The sequence below is a fragment of the Lepidochelys kempii genome, chromosome 17, assembly GCF_965140285.1.
Source record: "Lepidochelys kempii isolate rLepKem1 chromosome 17, rLepKem1.hap1, whole genome shotgun sequence".
NCBI lineage: Eukaryota > Metazoa > Chordata > Testudines > Cheloniidae > Lepidochelys > Lepidochelys kempii.
The window spans coordinates 12,913,532-12,933,994 of record NC_136396.1 but is presented as its reverse complement, the minus strand read 5'-3'; the positions used below and the strand labels follow the sequence as shown (position 1 = coordinate 12,933,994).

The following is a 20,463-nucleotide window of genomic DNA, read 5'->3' as shown; positions in this document are numbered from 1 at the left end:
GGCGCAGAGTTCTTCATCGGTACCAGCTCCACATCCCGAGTACCGCGTGCCAAGGGACCCCGGGGGGGCCAAAGGCAATGAACTTGGCCCTCTTCCTCACCCGATGAAGCAGTCGCAGGGACTTCGACGGCCCTAGCTTTGGAGGACAACTGGGTTCTTTAACAGCTTTTGAGGCAGGCCACCCAAAGCCTGGGGATTCAGGCAGAGAAGGTGGAAGAGGATTTAGACCCTGTCATAGACATCCTGGCTCCCTCCGGCCCATCCAGGGTTGCATTGCCATTTATCAAGTGGATAACCGAAACATCTAAAAACTTGTGGCAAGGATCCACCCCATCTAAAAACAGGGATGCCAAGAAACTGGACCTGTTTGGCCGGAAGGTCTACTCGACAGGAAGCCTGCAACTTCGTATAGCCAAGGCACCCTGGTGGGGCTGAAGGCAGTGAACTGGGCCCTTGTCCTCATTCCAGGGGGCACCCAGGCCAATCCTACAGATGCTGCTAGGGGGAAAATCTTCCGCCTGGCGTGCATGCGGCATGCACACACCTGCTTGGAATGGACATGAACAACACATCTCGAAGAACAATAGTTACGAGAAAGTGAGTAACTGTTTTATTCTCACTACTTAAAATATCTGTATTAAAGTTAACGTTTGATTACAAGGAGTTGGTTAAAAGTGTAAATGTGCAAAATTCATTTGGTTTGCTATTGATCAAAGTTGGTGCTCCCACTTTAATTTTCACCATAATACTTACTTATTTGTATTTGTTGTTATTGTAGCATCCACAATAGGACTTAAATCTGCAGAGGCATTGCAACAGTGTGCTGTTAATTAGATATCTTAGTTAGGGCATGTGCTGCCTAAATTAGGTATGCTATAGGAAGTTAAAGATGGGTTGACCTGAGTTCCAAAGTTCCTGGCTCAAAGTTCTTGTCTGATATAACTAATCATGAGTTCAACTCAGACCCTAAATTCTTTGCTGTGTATTCATGTTCGTGCAAAGGCAGCATTAATTGTGGGCTCAGACTGAGACTGGCAACACTGGCCTCTTGTGAAGATTATTTTTGATCGAGTTTATAATAATCAAGTTCTCTGTGTGTGTGTGTGTGTATATATATATATATGCTAGCAAGGAACCCTACGTACACTTGTAGGGCATGATCCTATGTGAATGACATCTGTGAGAGTTTTTTGACATTGTCTTAGATGGGAGCAGATCAGTTTCTGAGCTCTTTGCTCTAAAACAACACAGTGGCTGTTCGCTCCCTGCTTATATAGTGAATAGGGGGTAGCCTACCTATTGCTAGTGTCATGGGGCTGTGGGTTCTTGTTCCGCCACGGCATACATGCATTTTTTTCTATCTTCCCTTGCATGCTGCAGGAGTGACATCATAGATACAGAAAGAAGCCACACTGTTAAAATTTTAGATCTTTGAACTGCTTTTTTAAAAGTCCAATCCTGCTTTTTATCCCTTGATGGAAATTTAAATCTTGGAAGCAATGTACAAGTGGAGAAGGAAGTGCTAATAGTTCCCCAGTCTTGCAGCAGCATGCAAGAGAAAAGGAGAGTTCTCCTCTGTTTGTACCACTCAGTTTGAGGAAAGGGAGGTCAGGGGCTTGCTGTTTATACAGAGGAAAGAGGAGCTTTCATATTTACAGCCCCTGTGGTGTTCTCACAGCTCACACTTACGCTGGTCTACACCTAACTCTTAGGTCCACCTATCTTTGTCACGCACACTGTGAAAAATTTTGCCTCCCGAGCACTATAGTTAGGTCAACCTAACTTCCGGTGTATACAGAGACCTAGTTACCTCCTCTCAGAGAGGTGGATTACCTACGTCAATGGAAAACCCCCTTCTGTCAATGTAGGGAGTGTTTGTACTACAGCAGCACAGCTGCAGACTGTAGCTTTTCTACAGAAGCTGCTGTAGTGTAGACATACCCTTAGAGTACATCTGTGCAAACAGGAGAGGGAACTGCTAACGTGGACCTCCCATGCCATAAGATGCAGCTATATTTATTACACTTCTGTGCATGCTGATTATTTGTTAAACAAATCCCTGCCTCTGGATATTTCCTAAACAAAGAGTTATCAGAGAACATGTTCTCGCTGTAGGTTGCTGAATGAAAAATAACCATGGGAACAAATATTCATACTAATATCAACACACACGCAGCCTAGTTTTATGATCAACCCAACCAGTATCATCCGAAATGCTTCACCAACAGAAGATAACCTACAGTTCTGATGGTCAGAACAGTATTTAGGTCAATCAGTAAATAGATGACTAATTACCGGTAATCAAATAGCTACCTCTGTAACTTTTGATATTTTCCTTTGTGTCTCCGGTTGAAGCCCTGTATATTTTTTTCAAATGCATTGTTTGCAATCTTAAATATCCAGTGTTTGAAAGACATTAACACTCACGCCTGAGGTTTCTAATTTTTTTCAGTATAAATTAGTATTTGCAGTTTATAACCTGGTAGGACCTGTTCAGGCATCTTAGGATGAAAAAAGACATGCAAACTGTTCATGTTGCTTTTTGATTTTTGTACCCTGCTGCTAATGCTTTTTTGATGCACTTAGTCATTTTTCTGCAAGGAAGCACTATGATCAAAAGCTCAATGAAATTGCCCAGATAAAACGTTTTTAATGACTTGCTACTTTTTCCTCTTGTAAATTATCCCCTCATTTTTCTGCACATAAATTTTGGAAACTGAGAACAGTCTGTATGATTTCATCTTTTGTTGAAGCATTTCTCATTGAGATTATATTGCATTGCTGATAAGCCTTCTAAAAAACTACATTACAGGTTATTATGTTTTCTATTGATGACATTTAAGTCAAAACACCCTTTGAGAGATGACATTGCTTTACACTCTTGGAACCTATATTCCTTGTCTCAAGGAATGATGAGTATTTCTGCTTACTGATCACATTAGATGGTTCTAGTTATGATGTACATTTGTCTATAGTTGTTGTTGTTGTTGCCTGTTCTGCCAATAACACGGTACTGTTAACTGGAGATCTGTGTCTTTTAAAATTGTTCTAGAAGAATCTAGATAAATAAGACTGAAATTTATAAAATCTTTAATATTCGAGATGACATAGCTTTGGTATGTGACCAATATTCAAGGCATAATTGGGGAAAAAACAAACAAAAACTATTATGATTATGTTCTCCTTAGTGAATAATTATTTGGTAAAAAGTGAGAAAAACCATACTAGGTTTTTCTTTTCCATAATGAATTATGTACCTCTGGGAAGAACTGATGAGGGATTTTTGTTTTTCACAGAATTTTCTTCAAACAGCTGTATTTTTAAAACATCCTTATTTCCTGACAGGTTCAAGGAGATGGAACTATTGCTCTGCATTGTTTGGGGGAATAAATAATTCTAAATGTTACAGATATCAATGTTAGTTGGAAAACCGACATGCTAAAGATGGTTTGTCAAAACCCAATCTCCCCATTAATAGAGTTTTTACTTGCGGAGCAAAAATCGCTTTCCAAAACAGCTTCTGCTTTCTGGTAATATTTTGATCCACCATTTTGTTTAGTTTTCATAAAATATATCCTCGTGCCATTCTGTTCGGTGCAGGGTACAACTTTTAGTGACTTCTTTTTGGCTAGATGCTATAAATTAGATTGTTAAACCTGTGTATTTTTCAGAATTATATGTTTACAATGGAAACCTTGACATCTTACTTACTCACCTGATCCCAGCTGTTGTTTTTTCTGTATTAAGTTCCTTGCCCCTTTTATTATAACTTTACTTTCTAGAATAAAACTTGTTCAGAAGCTAAAAGATGCTTTTAAATGCAACCTTGGCAACTAGCTCTCCCACCTCAAGGCAGCCATCTCATCCAAACTGGGGCTTAAACTGAGTTAAGAGACCATGTTGAAACATGGGTTCATCATTCTAAACCAGCTCCTAACACAACTGGATTGACAAATATGCACGCGGCCAGACCATGTTACAACTAATACATATATTTAAATATTCTAATCTAAGACCCTATGGCTAGCCAGCATTTTGTTAGGATTGGTTCTAGCTAGACATTTGTTTAAACACATTTTTCAAACTCATTTTGAAGTCGAACGCAGAGAGGGTCAAAATCCAAGGACATCTGCTCCTTCCAGCCTGAAAAACAAGAACAAGAGCCATTGTTTACGAATAAACAGTTTTTTCCCTTTATTTAGTCAAGGATTTTTTTCTTGATAAAGGTGATTGGGTCACCTGGATGGACTGAATAACATGCATCTTGCAGCAATGGGGGGAGGGGGAAACAGCTAAAAAGGCTCAGGTCTAAACATAGCCCGAGAGTGTAGTGTGAGGAACTTGCGGTTAGACTATTGTCATTTAATATAAAAAAATAATTTTAACTGGTACATAGAGCTTTTCTTTCTCAAAATGCTTTACAAATATGAATCTCTACAACTCTTCTGTGAGGGAGGCAAATGTTATCCCCATTTTACAGCTCTGGAAACCAAGGCACAGAGAAGTTTTGGCTTGCCAAAGCCACACATCAAGCCAAATTGAAAGCCAGGATTAGAACATGGTATCGCCCATCTCTCAGGCCTGTGCTCAAACCACTGGATCATCCATACTGCTTCCCAGCTCTGGAAAAATTCATCTTATATGATTACTCAGGTGAGCCATGGCCTAATCCAATACCAATTGAAGACACTGATTACCATCTTTTCCCCAAGCGAGCCAGGACTTCTTTTTTAGATTGGGTAGGGTTGTTTGTTTTTTGTTTTGCTTTTTTTATAGTATTATTTTCTGAGTGTAGGTTTTTTCCTTCTGTGATTGTTTTTCCTATTTAATTGTAGCATTAGAACATTTTATGCTAGTATCTTTAATCAGCATTCATTCTTACATGTCTGTGTCTTCAGCTGCACACAATAGTAATGAACTCCAACAGAAATAAATACTTTATCTTTTAGACAGAAAGCAGCCAGCAATGTGACCTCAGCTCAGTTCTAAATCCAGCTACATTCTTAACACACACTGTATTGTTGTAAACAAGTTTGGGATTATTGGTAGAGAAATCTTCATAAATGGCTAATATGGAAAAACAGTGGAGGTATATGCAGAGTTCCCAGAGGCTAGCATATTGGACTCTTATCCTTGACTTTCCAAAAACAAAGCAAAGTTATGGGTACAGGGAATGAGTCTAATACTGACTCCTGCATGTCTTTTGTAAACCATCATTTTCTTCTTGCGCAATCAGTCTGACTTTAGAATTAAAGAGGCTAAATGCTGTGCTGCAAAAAGGATTATTGATGGGAGGAAAAAACCCTGAACAATTACTCTGACAGAAGAGAGAGTATGTAGTTGCTGCAGTGGACAAACTGGGTTAGATACATTGGGTTAGATTGTGGCAAACCCTGCATGGGAGGACGTGGAGCAAAGAGATTTCTCTTCTTCACCCCGTGTAGAGACTGCCGTGGAAGGACAGGCCTTTTGGACAGGCTAGGGACACTAGCTGATCCCTATTTCAAGGGAGATGGTATCTTTGTTTGTTCTTAAAATATTCAAACAAAAAGCATACAAAAGAACTCTTGCCAATTAATCATTGAGTGCCTCAGTTTTCCTGTCTGTAAAATTGGGATTATGATCTTTACCTGTTTTGTAAAACGTTATGAGATATGCACCACCACTGTATAAGTAGTGAAACAATAACAGGCATTTCTAAAAACACTTTACCTTTCCTCTGAAGAACAAATCTTGGTAGTTGTACTTAAGGGGATGCATACATGTCCATGCTGTCATGGCAAGTGCTAAATTCAAAGGACACTGATGATTATAGAATGGAAGCAAGCATCTTGTTCCTTAAAACAAAAATAATTTTGTACATTTACAGAAGTTGATCCGGATGTCAGACATCTTTTATTCTAGATTCTTGCTTAAGGAATGGCGAATGTGTCTGTTTTGTGGGGGTAGCGGGGGAAATAAATTCTGTTCTTTGTAAATATGAGAGCAAATTAAAATGAAAGGGATGGTCAAAAAGTGGAGTAGAAATGGTTTCAATCAAAGATTGTCCTGATTTTTTTTTTTTTTTAAATTTCATCAAAATTTGAAAAATTTTGACTGGTTCTAGTAAATAGTGTTCAGCACATTATTCAAATATTAAGCAAATGTAGAGTTTTTTGTATGGTTAAATATAAAGTATTTCACAAGTGTATTATTATTAAAAACTGTATTGTGAATGTATTAAAGTTGAAACGTATTTTAGAACAGTTTCCAGTGCTTTTATAAAAATGGTAACTGAACGGCTTAAGGAATTAGGTAAGATAAGATAGTCTTTCTCCTTTAGGACATTGTTTTTGGCCAGATTTGAAATGAATATGACATTTCTTTGGAGGCTCCTGTGAAATAAGGAGGTAGTCTGAGTTCTTAATGGGTACGCATCCACATCACAAAAATCACCAAACCTAATTAACACTGTTGTTTCAGCCTCAGCAGCATGGTTCAGATTTGAATGAACCATGTTGTCTCTCATAGGAATACTCTGTTCATAGAATCATGGACATCAGAGATGGTAAAGACCTGTCAGGTCATCTTGTCTTTGGGAATGTGGGATTTTTCCTTCAGGTCAAAGTAGAGACATATTGGTGGAGCAGCCTGGAAAAGTTTGTACTACGGCTGCTTATGCTGTGTATGTTCTTTGGATAAACAGAGGGCTTCAGTCTCCAGGGCTGTCATTCAGGCTCCTTTCATGAGTATTAAGTTCACTCTTTTTGCACGCACACAAACCAGAGCAGCACATCGCTTGTCACTGTTTTCTCATGTAAATGCCTTGGCTGTTGAATGGTTACTAGGGTGCATACATAAGTGATAAGGCATTGAAGTGTCTTAAATATTATAAGGTGTTTGTCAGCCTTTGAAATCTGGTACTATGTCTGAGGACCATTTAAAACTGAAATGGTATCTGGAAGGGATGTAAATATAATTTTAAAAAGTACCTGTTTAAATTATTAAAATTTAATCGGTTAACTGGTTAACCAGTTTGGACCTCACGATGCCTAGGATGGTGCGTCTCCCCTCCCTCTTTGCCCCGGACAGACTGGGAAGGGCAGCTGAACTCATACTGGGGGTGACACAACAAGTCTAGCCAGGAGAGCCTGGGGCAGTTGAGTGATCCCAGCACCCCCCTCGCATCATCAGTACCCAGGGAAAGAGGCCCCAGGTATCTAGTTTGTCCCAGTGTGGCCTCTGCAGATGCTCTGTGCCACCCCAGCAGCAGCTTCCCTTCCCTTCAAATATCAGCTGAAGCCACAGCACCAGTGGCACAGGCAGAGGCGAGGGGCTACTTTACCCCCCGTTAATATCGACCCAGCCCTTTTAAGAGGGTGCTGGCCTCCCAGTGGCCTCTTGTGATGCCTGCCCCTTCCTGGCTGCCATAATTACCTCCTGCCAGCATCCCAAAAATGACATCTCTGCTTCAGGAAAACCTGTTCGAGACCTGGCACAGCCCCCAGCTGGACTTCTACCAGCTGATTGTCACCCGGAAGGAGGTGGGTGAACGAGAGAGGGTTAATGATAAGACTGGTACTTATCAGTCAACCGTTTAATATTTTATTTCCCTGGTATCTGGAGGGCATAGGCATGCAGACAATGACCAGCTGGTTGCAAAGGCCCAGACATCTGAGCACAGTTCTGTGAGTTTGGCATTTCTTTCCTCTTGAAGAATGTGAGGTTTCCTCTTTCTTGAAACCTCCTACAGTTCTGAGAAACTGATGAGAAGCTATTTGGAGTTGCTATAAATATACATTTAAATACTCTTTGGAATTCTATTAAATAACTTGGAAAGAAGCTTTAGTCCTTTTAAAATGGGAGGTTGCTCCTAGATGGCAAACTAGTAAAACCATAAATATTAACTGATTCTTTTTTATTCTAGTTTACTAATTAATAATAAGAACAATAATGAAATATTGGGCAAATACAGATTGCAATAAAGAAATGAGATTCCTCTAATTTTAAAATAGTTCTTGAACAATTACTTTTATTCAAAAGGGGGGTGAGGGTTAAAATTTTATCTTAACTCCCATTTTCATTGTATCTAAACTTACTAAATTACAACTACTGACCTTTTATTATAAGATGTCTTTATTACTGCTGCAGATTCCCTCACCAGTCGTACCAGTTCTATCTCTAGCAGTGTGATATAGCTGTGTGGTTCTCCCCTAAGCCATTAAGGCGGGCTCAGATCACTGCTACTTTGATATCGTGACCTGGTCAATAGGACCAGAGTGATAAAATATAGCTTTTGAGAGCAGTGAGAAACACATTCTGGCATATGACAGCACCTTTGGGCTTAGCTGTTGGGAAGATATGTATTTCACTAGGATGTAAAATAAATACTGAAATATGTTTTCTTCCATTCTTTCCACTTCAGTAATAAAGCTCTTAAAGGAGGAAAAATGTGTAATTTTTTTTTAATTTGTAGATTAATGAGTAGAATTATTATGGAGAGTGAATCCAAGGTATAGTAAGGCTTTATGGGTGCACTCTGTATTGAAGTCAGTGGGAGTTTTCCATTGACTTCAATAGAGGCATTTACATCAAGGCTAGACAGTTATGTGTTGATGGCCAATTAAGGACACTTCACTGTAACGATGGGCCATAGAAGAAACTTATCCTGCCCAGATAGCTCTCCCTGAGGATGCCTCAGACACTGAGTGGCCAATGGCCCACCCCTGTGATCCAGCCAACTATGTGAGGACATGTGATCCTGGACTCCATCTTTGGCCAGTCACTTTCCACAAACAGCGGCTGTGGGCTTTGATTGGGACAGTACAGTAAAATTCCAAGCACATGGCAGAGGATATAAAAAGACACCTGAGACATCTCCTTTTTGTCTTCATTTCCTATTTCATTTCTCTGGATTGGATTTTTAACAAGGAAGCTCTAAACAAGGACTGATGATCCCCAATCTACTTGGGTGATTCTAGAGAGACTTTTGCAAGCTAGCAGTTCATTCCATCACTGCTATGATCCTGATCTATGAACACTGAAAGTACTTGTATGTATATGATCTGTTAACCATTCAATAACACTCTTCTTTTAGATTATTAAACCTTTAGTTTTTAGCTACTAAAGGATTGGCATCGGCATGATTATTGGGTAAGATCTGAGTTATATATTGACCTCGCTAAGTGGCTGATGCCTGGGGATTGGAAGGATCCTATATCTGATTAAATTGGTTTTCAGTAACCACTCATCATAAAGTCCAGCGTCTGGGTGGTGCTTTCCTACCTCTCATGGATGTTGAGGCTTAATTTCACTGATTTTTGTAAAGTGTTTTAAAATCCTCAGGTGGAAAGTGCTATAGGAGTAGTCCAAAGTATTATTAATAAATTGAGGCAGAGACAAAGCATTGAAAATTCCAACTCAAAAGATTAATGCTTCAGTAAGTTATGCATGTGTGGAAACAAGGGATTGTAATGGAAGCTGCTTTGCCACGTTGGTCTACTAAATACCAGTTTGGGTAGATAGCCAAAGAAAAGACATCTACAGAATTATTGTGACAATCAAGGTCAGAGACCATGCATCAACTCTAGTGAAAATGACCTCTGGAAATAACTCTGTTATTAGGGAAGTGTTTGCATCTGACCATTCATTTGTTCAGAATTCTATGTAAATATATATATATATTTCTTTTCAACAGAGCAGAAAAGCTACAGTTGCTTAACCACAGGCCAATGACCGCAGTTGAGATACAGCTGGTAAGTTACAGTTCTCCTAACTGCGTAAATCCATATATTAATGCATCTTTAATCTTGCAGATCAATTGAATAATCGTTTGCTCATGGTCACTAACTGATAGGACCTCTGTACACATCTTTATATTCATGTTTTCTGATTTTGTTTTCTTTCCTCTCTGCTTCCCCTAAGAGACCTCTCTATAAGACTTACCCCTCTTCCTCTCAGAACCCACAGCAGGGGCAACTCTTCACTCTCACGTTTGTGTCAATGTTTCAGATGGAAAATAGCCATCAGAATTGTTAAATGGAGGTATAATATCATGTCCTAGGAATACATTTACCTAAGGGTTTCTTCTGTTGCTTTGTAAAGTCAAATACTTTGGAATATGAAATTTGATTTAGAAAACTACTGTGGTATATTCCTTTTCATTATTTTTCTAAGGTACAAGGAAGGCAAACATTTGGGAGAGAACAATAGTTAGCAATGTCTGCCGCTGTGCTTTTGAAGTGACCGTGTAGCATGAGAACTCTACAGTGGGAAGAAGAAAAGGAGTACTTGTGGCACCTTAGAGACTAACCAATTTATTTGAGCATAAGCTGGGAAGCTATCAGTTGGAAGTCATCCATTATCAATCTGCTGGAACATAACGTTTGGATAAAGGAATATTACAGATAAAAAGGGATAGATAGGTTAAATGTTCTCCAGAGCATCGTGTAAAGAACACAAATGCTGTATTAATAAGGAGATTATTGTAACAAGGCTATTCCTCTAATAAGGCTGTCTTGCATGGAGAACATCTGTTGATTGTGTAATAGCCGGATTGTATTCTGTTGCAAAAGTGTATGGGTTAGAAGTGGATGCTAATAGGACTGCATCCTTACTTCTCATATTCCTTGATAGCCAAGAACTAGCATTTCTAGCAGTGAAAACAGCTGATCTGATATCCCAGGAACTGCTATTGTCAAGTTTATCTACAAGTTAATGCCACTTTCTGCAGCTGCAAACAAGAGTATGAAGGCTTCACTCGTTTTGTTAGGCAGCTTTTCAGAAGAGATGAAGTAGAGCCTTCAAATGTTTTAGAATTTCTCTCTATTTCTGTTAGCTTCCTGTATTGCACTTACAATTCATTAGGTTTCAGCACAGTTCACATTCTATCTTCTCTTCTTCTTCTTAAAATGTACTCATCTTATTGTCACTTTCAAGACATCCTTTGTATTTGACTGCTTCCTCAGTCACTAATTCTCTTGTCTAGCCACATAACATGAATGCATCTGATGAAGTGAGCTGTAGCTCACGAAAGCTTATGCTCAAATAAATTTGTTAGTCTCTAAGGTGCCACAAGTACTCCTTTTCTTTTTGTGATAACATGGAGTGTATCTGTTTATGCTCCAATATCCAGCTATCAGTTTCAGCTTCAGGTCCATGAGGCAAGTTAAGCAAAATATGACTTTTGAGTTGGAGTAAAGTTACTGCACTGGTACATCATTTGTACCTCAATTCTTTCAAGGTTTAGCAATATAAAAGTTAAAATTGCTCTATTAAAACTGATGAGTTGCGGCAATAAAACAAGTTAAATGCGAATTCACCAATTTTGGTACGTAACCATTCTCTAAGTAACCCAAAGCAATCTGTTATATAATTAGAAATTGCTCTTAGGAGGTAATGTGATGTTACAGTTGGCAACTAATCTTGAGTTCATCCCCAAACTGTACCCCAGACTAGACAATAGAATGAATTATTGATGTATCTGTGCAAGTTTTTCCAACATCAGAATAGGTTAAGATGAGTGGATTGCTCATATGTACACATGGCATTGCCAAAGTAAGTCAGCAGAAAACTTAAACTACATAGATCCTTCATTAAACTAATCAATCTTTGGGGAGTAACAAATATTAGGCTGTCACAGGCCATTTTTGTGAAGGTTGCCTTTGGGATCTGTGTAATGAATGGCTGTTTACTGATATAATGGCAAGAGTTAGTGTTACAGCATCCTCAAGCAAGTAGAACCTCCATGTATTTATAAGGAATTTAATTCATAAAAACAGAAGCCACTGGGAGTTTTGTCATTCACTTTAGGAGGACAGGGATTGTCTATACACAAGTTTCCATGAAAGCAAGTCTGTTAGCTGGATTAGAGGATTTGAAAGGCAAAATATACAAGTAAATTAATATGAACTCTAAAATGATCTTGATTGCACTGTGAACTTTTTTTTCTTAAAAGCTTTGACTCATCCCTGGCTACAGATCTGCAGCAATAGATACAGAACATTTTTAACAATAAGTTTCACAAAAAGCAGGTGAATTAATTCAATTTTAAAAAGAGACACCTTCTGGAACTAGTTATAAAACAAACCATGTCCCCAAAAGTGTGTTTAAGTATGTGTGTGTATGTGTAATTTCCCCAATTTATTTTGAGTAATTTATGTAAAACGGTATTTAGTACTATTTGTTTTCTTTTTGGCTTCAAGTCTTTTTATCCTCTCCTGTACAATTCCTGCCCTGTAATAGTGCACAAGATATAAATCAGGGTAACTATATTTAATCTAAAAGACCTCTCCACAGAAAGATGCATCTTTTTTGGTTTAATTCAGGTCTTTTTTGTTTATGTCCTCCTCTTGCATAATCATTCCACTTTGTTTATAGTTGCCTTCTCCAGATTGTTGCTGAGATAGTTTTTAAACAATAACAACAAAAGCAGCATGAAATTCTAATCCTTATCCCACTGGATTAAACACTGTATGCAATACAGCTATCTTGACCTCTAGCTTTAATCTCAAACATATGTTGTTCATGGCTCAGTGACTCACACAGAGAAAGAAAAAAGAAAGACAGTAATGTTGATCTAACCATGACATGGGTTCCAACTTTATGTAACGCTTAACAATGATGTGGTAGAAGAGTGAGGAGCTTCTCTTTAAAGAACAGATTGTTCCATATCTGTCTCTCATTGGAGCAGTAGGTGTTAATTTTGCATATTTTAAAACTAGACTTCCACACCTGGGAGTTCACTGCCTCATGGTATCCACTCCAGGCAACCAAACTGGCAGATTGTCATTTATTGTTGACCAGAGAATAATAACACCTATTGCTCTGGAAAATGCAAAAAGCTGGAAGGTTTAAACATTTCATGTTCTCAACAATGTACTTTGCGTACTTGTCTAGTTTCCTATCACAAGGAGATGAATCCAGCCACTCAGTCTTTTGCTGTATTTCTTTTTCTTATGGTCTGTCTTATTTGTATGTTTGTGCTGAACATCTTGGAATTACTCTACATTTGAGGAAACTGCAAGTATTTCCTTGCTTAAAGTGTCTCCTACATTCGAACAAAAGAATATTGTGATTGGTAGCTCTGAGAAGTACCAAAATGCACCTTTTCTCTTTTTCGTTATTGATTTTTGCATTTAATAGTCTTGAAACTATTATCTACAAAAAAACAATAATGTGCAACCCACAAATTGTTCTCTTCACTGGCACTAAGTCTTATTAGCACATCAAAAATTGTTCACCAGTGCAGGGTATTTTAAAGTTCCTTGTATTGTTTATTCTCCAGCATTTGCAATATATATTTGTGGATCAAATGCCTAAGGAAACAGCCGTTTTTCAGCTGAAAATATTTTATTCAATCACATTACAGAACAGTGCTCACTTACAATATCTTTTCTCCGGACTCCTGCATTGAACCTATCATAGTGACCACTGCTGAGCAGGAGAAAAAAATCGTGACTGTTGCTCATAGTATTAACATATCACATTGGAATGTAATAATTGAATTGAAGTATTTGTCTATGTCAAATGGGAAGCATGATTGACTACAGCATGGCAATACATTTGATCTTGTTAGCCCCACAATTGCATTTTCCTGAAAAAAAAAAACCAGACCCATGTATTCATATATATTGTGACAGGGTCGGGCCAGATGGCTATAGGAGAGTGATTTTTTTTTTTCTCACAAGAAAAGTTGATTTTTTATTTATTAGGCAGACAGTACAAAGAGATTCACTTAGATTTCTGACTCTGTGCTTGTGCCTTCAACACTTTCACAACAATCTCCTCTTCAATAAGGAAAGCTCATTTGATTCTGTCATGGACACATTTAGCACACATGGAACCGCCATGGGCTCTGCTAATATGCTTCTTTGTTTTTGACAACCTCATAAGGACTTTAGGGCACACAGCACGAACACCGCGAAGTCTTCCTGGACACACACCACATGCAGACTTCGGTGCCTTGCCAACTTTCTTAGTGTAAAGAAGGCAGATATATTAGCCCCAGGTTAAGTAGGTCTCTTTTCCCTGGGTAAGGTAACAGGGAAGGTTCCAGAACAATCAGGAACTTTCTGGAAACAATTGAGGCAGACAGGCTGATTACAACACCTGCAGCCAATCAAGAAGCTGCTAGAATCGATTAAGGCAGGCTAATCAGGGCACCTGGGTTTAAAAAGGAGCTCACTTCAGTTTGTGGTGTGCGTGTGAGGAGCTGGGAGCAAGAGGTGCAAGAAGCTGAGAGTGAGAAGGCGTACTACTGGAAGACTGAGAAGTACAAGCATTATCAGACATCAGGAGGAAGGTCCCGTGGTGAGAATAAAGAAGGTATTGGGAGGAGGCCATGGGGAAGTAGCCCAGGGAGTTGTAGCTGTCACACAGCTGTTACAGGAGCCACTGTAGACAGCTGCAATCAACAGGGCCCTGGACTGGATCCCGGAGTAGAGGGCGGGCCTGGGTTCCCCCCATCCTCCCAACTCCCTACTTGATACCGGAGGAGTTGACCTGGACTGTGGGTTCCACCAGAGGGGAAGGTCTCTGGCCTTTTCCCCGATCTACTAGGTGGATCAGCAGAGACTGTGGGGATTGTTCTTCTTCCTTTCCCCATGCTAGCCAGTGATGAGGCTAACTGAGTGAATGGCAGATTTGAGCCACGAAAGTGGCCAAACTGAGGGCTGCCGTGAGCCTCTGAGGTGAGAAAATCTGCCAATAAGTGCAGGAACCACCAAGGCAGAGGAGGAACTTTGTCACAATACAAATGCAACTCGTATGCTACAGCATCCGCAACAGAGAGATTTTACAATGATTTAGGGTAGCGAAAAGGTGAGTGCTGAAATGCAGCAGCATCTTTGGAATTATTTATTAGAACCAGTAGCATAGACACTATGATTTATTGCATTTCTTCCACTTTGATTTTAATTAGGTTCTTACTCTGAGCCTTGAGAGAGACACGTGTCTGTCTGGTTGTATTGGAGAGTGTTTTTTAACATGTACCTTCTGTTACTGTAATGCCAGGTGCTTTACACTAGTCACATGAAGCTTTTTTAAAGCCCACCTGTATCTCCAAACACAATATAAACACGGAGAACATAGTAAACATTAAAAATGTCCAGTCCAATTGAAATGTTGGCTGACTATGCCATGCTGTCGACATGGCATCATTTGCTGAGGTAATCTATCTCCTTTTGGATTGTGTGGTCCTGCCAATAAATACACTATATATAATCCATTGACCAAAAAAAATATTATTTTTCCCAGCGTGAAGTTTTGCATTCCCTTCTGCTTAGAGTTTGTATTTGTTGCTTTTACAACTTTAGCTAGTTGCAGGATAGAGGTTAGCAGGACTGCTTTATAATCCATAAATGATTTGGTATTTGTTCCTTTGTTTGTGAACCTTTAGATATAAATGTTAGTACTTAAAATGTTTGTTTCTTTCCCTCCTTTTGTGTTTTTCCTTCTATATTATTTTTTCTGCGAGGTTAGTGTTTCCTCGAGAGACTACTATACAGTAATCAGGGAGCATTTTGTCGTCTTGTAAATCAGGAGCCTGTGTGTAAATCAGAAGACTGTGTGCTAAAGTCTGGAGCACTTAGAATGAGCCACTGAATCTCCTTCTGTTTCCTTGGTTTGATGTTTTTATTTGACTCCTTTCCATTTGTCTCTTTGTCTGTATCTCGGTCATGCTTAATCTTTTGCATTTCTCCTTTAACATGTTACTTTGCTGTTTTCTAATTGCATAATACATTTCATGTCATTACACTTGCTGTTTTTTTTTTTTGCTGGGGAGGAAATCTAATTTTCTAGTTTATTCTTTTGATCCTTGAACTCTTTGGTTATACTGCACCTCTGCAGAAGAATGGACCTCAATAGCAAGCGCTCAGCCCATCCCAAACACAAAGACTTTGTGTGTTGGCCCCATTCCAATATATAAGAACTTCTAAAGAAGAACGAGGGTGCATGCTTAAGTCACTGTTTGGAATCAACCAGTCCTACAAGATTTCCTTATTCAAGTATTATTATTAATGTCAGCATGACTATTCACATGAGGAGTTGCAGCAGGATTAAACACTACAGTTTACCAAATGAAACAACACTCTGGACAATTAATGCACTATCATTAGCACTGAGAAATTAATCATTCAGTCTTAACTAGCTCTAAGGAGCAAAAGATCTGTCTCTTTTTGTATGTTTGTACAGTGCCTAACACAATAGGGCTCTGGCCCTACAATAATACTTACTAATTGATAATGTAACACTATAATATGGTGCACAACCAGGTAGACCAATCTCTCTTTCTACAGCACTGTTAGTAATAGGATGACAGGTCAGTTGTTTGAATTCAAGCCTTTTCAGTTGCTTTAGCAAGGAAAAGTAAACTGAAAAAAGTTTCAAAGTTTTGAGGATCTTAATTTTGGATTTAGGTGCCTAAAATGGCAATTAGGTGCCTAAATCCCTTTGTGGATCTAGCTTATTGTGTCAACAGATATGAGTGGCCCCCAAGATATCATTTATAATTCCCATGGAAATTTTAACTTCAGAAAAAAAATCAAAAGTATGACAGTCTGGAAGTGAATAGTTAAGAGATGCAGCCATTTTCTTCCTGCCATATGTGTCTCCAAACTTGCTATCAACCCATGCAAGTTACACCCTCCCACGTTGCCAGTACTATATCCCCCTGTGTTGTGTTCTAAAATAATAATATGTTGTTGAATGCATGCAGGAGAATTAATATACTGCTCACTCCTTTAGAGCGAACTGTTTCAAAATTAAGTACTTAGCGGGCCTTAGCGTATGGCAGAGCTCCCTAAGTTTTCTGCTAGTGCAGTGTGTTGAATTAATAGTTAAACTTTTTATGAATAAAAAGAAAAACCGTAAAGGTGGGACTCTGCGAAGCATTCAGTGTTGGCCTAACTGTTCCCTTTGAAGCATGGCAAAGACTCCCATTGATTTCAGTCAGAACAGAGACCAGTGCTGAGCACTCTTAAAAATCCCCCCAAAATGTTTATTTAAAAATAACACCCCTAAAAACTAACAAATAAAACCTAAAAGGCATTTCTTTCCTCCACAGGCTAACAGGAAAAAAAAGAAATTTGGAATCTCTATACCAAAGACAACATTTGCAAAAGCACCTAAGTTCCTTTTTCAAAAATGATCTAAGCACTTAAGCGCTTACGCCTATTAACTTTAGGCACCTAAGTCACTCAGACATTTTTTGACAATGTTATGCCAAGTCACGTTAGGGAGGTCCTGAGCCCAAAGTCTTAGAAAAATGTCCAAAAGAAACTTCTGCCAAATGTTCATAACATTATAACTTTAAAACTGGCTCATTTTTAACACATTTTCTTTAAAAATACTAATGTACCCTGGGATGACATATGGAAAGCGACACTTTAGAAAATAAGTTTCTTTTTGGAGAAGATGGGGGTCTTACAAATCTGGCTTATAGTGTGGAGAGCTAGTTCCCATCATAACTATGGAGCAACTATCATTCCGCAGTACATTTTTTATCATCAAGATTCAGCTTTTTAAAAGCAAAAGTTTGCATAATGAGCTCAGACAATGTGTAATGTCCAGGTAATGCAGCACCTCCTAACTGGGTAAATCTTCCCTCTGGAGGTGAGGGAGGAAGTGTGGATTTTACAATGACAGTAGGTTGTTTTGGATTTGCAGATGGTAGAGGAAAGTGAAGAAAGACTAACAGAAGAGCAGATTGAGTCACTTCTTCAGACACTTTCCAGCATTCTTCCAGGAAACCCAGAGGAAGAGCTGCAGAGACAGGCGACAATGGCAGCTGAAGAAGAAGGTGACCCAGAATAGACAGCATCTGAACCTAAGTTGGCAACATCATCAAAAGCTTAATGAGAAAAGAACCAGCTAAACTTTCTGATTGCAAAGACCAGGTCTGGGGTTTTTCACCCAGGGCTTAATCTTGTGTGACATCGTTGTACAGTACGTTAATGTTTTGTTGTGTAAATCATAAGAGCAACAGTTGTTTATAAGAAACATAAATCAAAGGAGAGCTCTCATGTCAGCCTGTTTTGAGATGTGAGAAAGATAGTAACTGGCTTCATAATACAGGAGTTTGTGAAATAGTGAAAATAAACATTATGCTTGAATATTCTTTTTTTCCATTACCCATGTAACAGCTGTTCTTTTTTGAGGAGGGTATATGCAGCTGGCAGTGTTCTCATTATCATAGCAATACACTATAATTATAATTGATTTCATATGTTTTTGAATTACTCAACTGTTTTTCAGAGTGCAGTTTACAATGCAGTGCAAATTGTGTGTGGAAGAAGCCATTTCAGGGTATCAGTACACAGTTAGAATAAAGTTTAAAAACTGTTTAATATCCATATAAGATCAGTAGTAATAATAGATCCTTATAACTACTAATATCTTTAGGGTTATACCATGGAAGTGGAGGAATGTAAAGGCTGTATTGATATGGTAACTAGTCTCAAGGACACCTCTGATATGACCCTATGCTTATTTTAAATATAGGGCCAGATCCTCAGCTGATGTAAATGGACAGAATCCCATCAAAATCAAGAGAGTGATGCTGATTCACACCAGTTGAGGATCTGGCCCATGAAGTTAGGGTTCTCAGTAATACAAACAAAAAAATTTATAAGTCTAAGGCTGCTGTTTTCCTTTGAAATCACCTGTTGTCTAGGTCTAACACAGGGGTGGGCAAACTTTTTGGGCCGAGGGCCACATCTGGGTGGGGAAATTGTATGCAGGGCTGGGGCAGAGGGTTGGGGTGTGTGGGGGGGGTGCAGTGTGCAGGAACGGGCTCAGGGCAAGGGATTGAGGCAGAGGTGGGGTACAGGGTGTATGAGGGGGCTCAGAAGGGGGTTGAGGTGCAGGAGGGGTGCAGACTGGGAGGGAGCTCAGGGCACGGGGTTGGGGTGCAGGAGAGGTGCGGGGTGCGACGGCTCAGGGCTGGGGGTTGGGGTGCAGGAGGGGTTCAGGGTGCGATAGGGCTCAGGACAGGGAGTTGGGGCGCAAGAGGCGTGTGGGGTGCGGCGGGGGCTCAGGGCAGGGGGTTGGGGTGCACAGTGCAGCAGGGGGCTGAGGGCAGGGAGGAGGGGTGCGAGGTGCAGGCAGGGGGCTCAAGGCAGGGGGTTGTGGGGGACGGGGTGCAGGAGGGGTTCGGGCTCCGGCTTGGCACCACTTACCTAAAGTGACTCCGGTGTGGCAGCGGCGCACACTGGGGCCAGGGGCAGGCTCCATGTCCCTGCGCGTCCCCTGGGGGAGTGGGGGGCACAGGGCTCTGCATGCTGCCCTTGCCACGCCTCCAGGTACCTCCCCCGAAGCTCTCATTGGCTGTGGCTCCCTGTTCCCATTGGGGCCTGGAGGCAAGGGCAATGCATGGAGCCCTCTTCCCTTCCCTCCCCACCCAGGCCCCAGGGACATGGTGCCAGCTACTTCTGAGAGTGGTGTGGGGCCTGCGGTACAATGGGGGGCAATCCTGCGGGCCGGATCCAAAGCTCTGAGGGGCCAGATCCAGCCTGCAGGCCGTAGTTTACCCACCCCCGGTCTAACATGTAGAAGATTGCACAGTCCACATGAGCTATGCTGTCATGGCACACCTGGGTGAGTTAATCATGACATGACAGCCTTAACTGTGAATTTCCCTATTTTGTTTTCAGAAGTTTAATGAGGCTCAGTCCTTGCTCAAGCAAAATCACTGAAGTCAATAGTTTTTTCTGACCACAGGATCAAGCACTTAATGTTGAAAGTGTTAAAGATCATTAAATCACAGATCGTACATATATGGTACAGGCAACGCTGTTTCTTCTTATGCTATGTCTGCAAACAAAAATTGTACCAGTCATTATAATATGTTAAAAACCGAAATAAAAAGTTTGAAAAAAACTCCTAGGAATTTTGTGGTTGATAGCAGTGGGAGTCAGAATATCTGATTTCTGTTTCCAGCTCTTTCACAGCCTGTGTTTGTGACATTGGGCAAATAATTTACCATTGCTCTGCCTCCGTTTTCCCTTATGTAAAGTAGAATGCTTCACAGGAGTGTCGTAATGCTCAGTTCATAAATATTTGTAAGATTCTCTGAGGTACTAAGATGGAAGGTGCTATTGAAGTAGAAATGACAACTACTGCTATCTTTAGGAAGTGTATAACTATAAGGTTAATAAATTCTAAGGCTGAAAGCCAAGGTGTGTGTTAGCACAAGGTACAGTGATTATGCTGTTAAAAAGAAAGTTCCGAGTTCTTTTTGTTAAATAAATGTAAATATTCATAGAGGGTGGAGGGGAAGCCCTCCAAAATGCTTAATGGACTATCAGACTACTGAAAGATACATTTTTAAATTTGTTTTAAAATTAACCTTTTTGGCTCTTATGGGTCATTACTGGTGCTCGGCAGCTTGCAGGGATGGGCCATGTCTTTTAGAATTTATTGTATTTTCTAAAAGCCAGCTCATGAAATGTCATTATAAAACTAACAGAGCAAACAGAAGCAAAA

At 39.9% G+C, this 20,463-nt stretch overlaps 1 protein-coding gene across 1 annotated transcript in view; it reads left to right on the top strand.

Moving 5' to 3' along the window:
- The window catches only part of CRCP (CGRP receptor component), a 40,956-nt gene extending 22,864 nt beyond the window's left edge, over positions 1-18,092 (top strand). Inside the window, exons 5-6 of the mRNA XM_073315997.2 lie at positions 9,677-9,734; positions 17,647-18,092. Coding sequence (XP_073172098.1) covers positions 9,677-9,734; positions 17,647-17,793 — 205 coding nt within the window. The 3' untranslated portion in view covers positions 17,794-18,092. The remainder of the gene's footprint in view (positions 1-9,676; positions 9,735-17,646) is intronic.
- The last annotated feature ends 2,371 nt before the right edge of the window (positions 18,093-20,463 follow it).